This window comes from Anoplophora glabripennis, unplaced genomic scaffold, assembly GCF_000390285.2.
Source record: "Anoplophora glabripennis isolate ALB-LARVAE unplaced genomic scaffold, Agla_2.0 scaffold2936, whole genome shotgun sequence".
Classification (NCBI taxonomy): Eukaryota; Metazoa; Arthropoda; class Insecta; order Coleoptera; family Cerambycidae; genus Anoplophora; species Anoplophora glabripennis.
Window position 1 is genome coordinate 2712 of NW_019419010.1, and position 1242 is coordinate 3953.

Consider the following 1242-nt stretch of genomic DNA (forward strand, 5'->3'; position numbering starts at 1 on the left):
TTTTATTAATTTTTTTAAGTTAAAAATGTTTTTATAGCAATAATCCACATTTTCTTCATCAAAAAATGTTCATGATTCTAAAAAAATAAAAAAAAAAAATTTTTTCAAATTTTTTTTGAACATCCACAAGCTTCACAAACGTCAAAAAAATTTGGTTGATTTGACCTTGCAGATCACAATTCAATATCGGGTATTGTTGTAATTGCGGATAGTCTCNTGAATTAGAGAAAAGAAAATTGCGGAAAATTTTTGGAAAATCTTAAATAGTTGTCCGGGGTTTGAATATTTGTAAGCATCAAATATATTTTTATAAGTTTGCGAGTGTGTATTATGAAATAATTATGAGCTTTTTTTATTTTCCAGAAAAATCTATTTTCTTTGAATTTTTTTTATTTTCAGTTTTAAAAAATAAAAATTTGTAATATACCTAATTAAATTTTAATTTGATGACAATAAGAAAGGGATTTTCTGGAACCGCAAAAGTACCTATAATAAAAAAATATTATATTGATGTATTTTTCTTTATTTATAATTAAAAATCAACTATTTTATTTATTATTTTTAACAATTTTTTATATCTGGGTTATAAAAGGCTTCATTTGAGAAAATGACTTTCCCGTATCCCACAATTTTCCGAAAAATTTCACTTTAATTCCTTATTTTCCAGACTTAGCGCGGGACGCCACAGAGGAGTTCTACAAAGGCATCAGCCGAGAAGTGGCGGAAGATTTACTGGACAATAAACAGAACGGTACGTTCATTATAAGACCATCGAGGGATTCCCTGGGCACGCTGTCGGTCATCCAGGACAGCAGGGTGTACCACCTAAGCATAAGGCGGAGGCAGGACGGCCTTATAGCCCTCGGGAACGAGAAAAGCAACGAGAAGTGCTTCAAGGACATCGATTCCCTGATTAATTATTACATCAGCAACTATTTGGTGTTGTGTTCGAATGGGCAGAGGAGTTTGACGCTCTTGTTGCCGTACAGGGATAAGAATGTGGTACCGTGAAGCTGTTTCGTATACAGGGCAGCTCATAGTGTACCCTAGATTGTATTGGAATCACGTGTCATGATTTGTGTAAACAAGGAATGTAGAAGAAGAAAACGATTACTAATAAATTGCTTGTTTAAGTAACAACTTGGCTCACATTTTGCGAATTTTAATGAAGAAAACACATCACAATGCATATTGATTTAAAGTCACTCTGTAGAAACTTAATTGTGCGATTTTTTGAACAAA

General features: G+C 32.2%; 1 protein-coding gene across 1 annotated transcript; it reads left to right on the forward strand.

Annotated features, from left to right (window-relative positions):
* Positions 1-667: 667 nt before the first annotated feature.
* Positions 668-1011, forward strand: LOC111692724 (the record flags this gene model as incomplete). The annotated part of the gene is made up of 1 exon (XM_023456825.1): positions 668-1011. A coding segment is annotated over one exon (344 nt), but the record flags the coding sequence as incomplete, so codon positions are not given.
* Between the last annotated feature and the right edge of the window lie 231 nt (positions 1012-1242).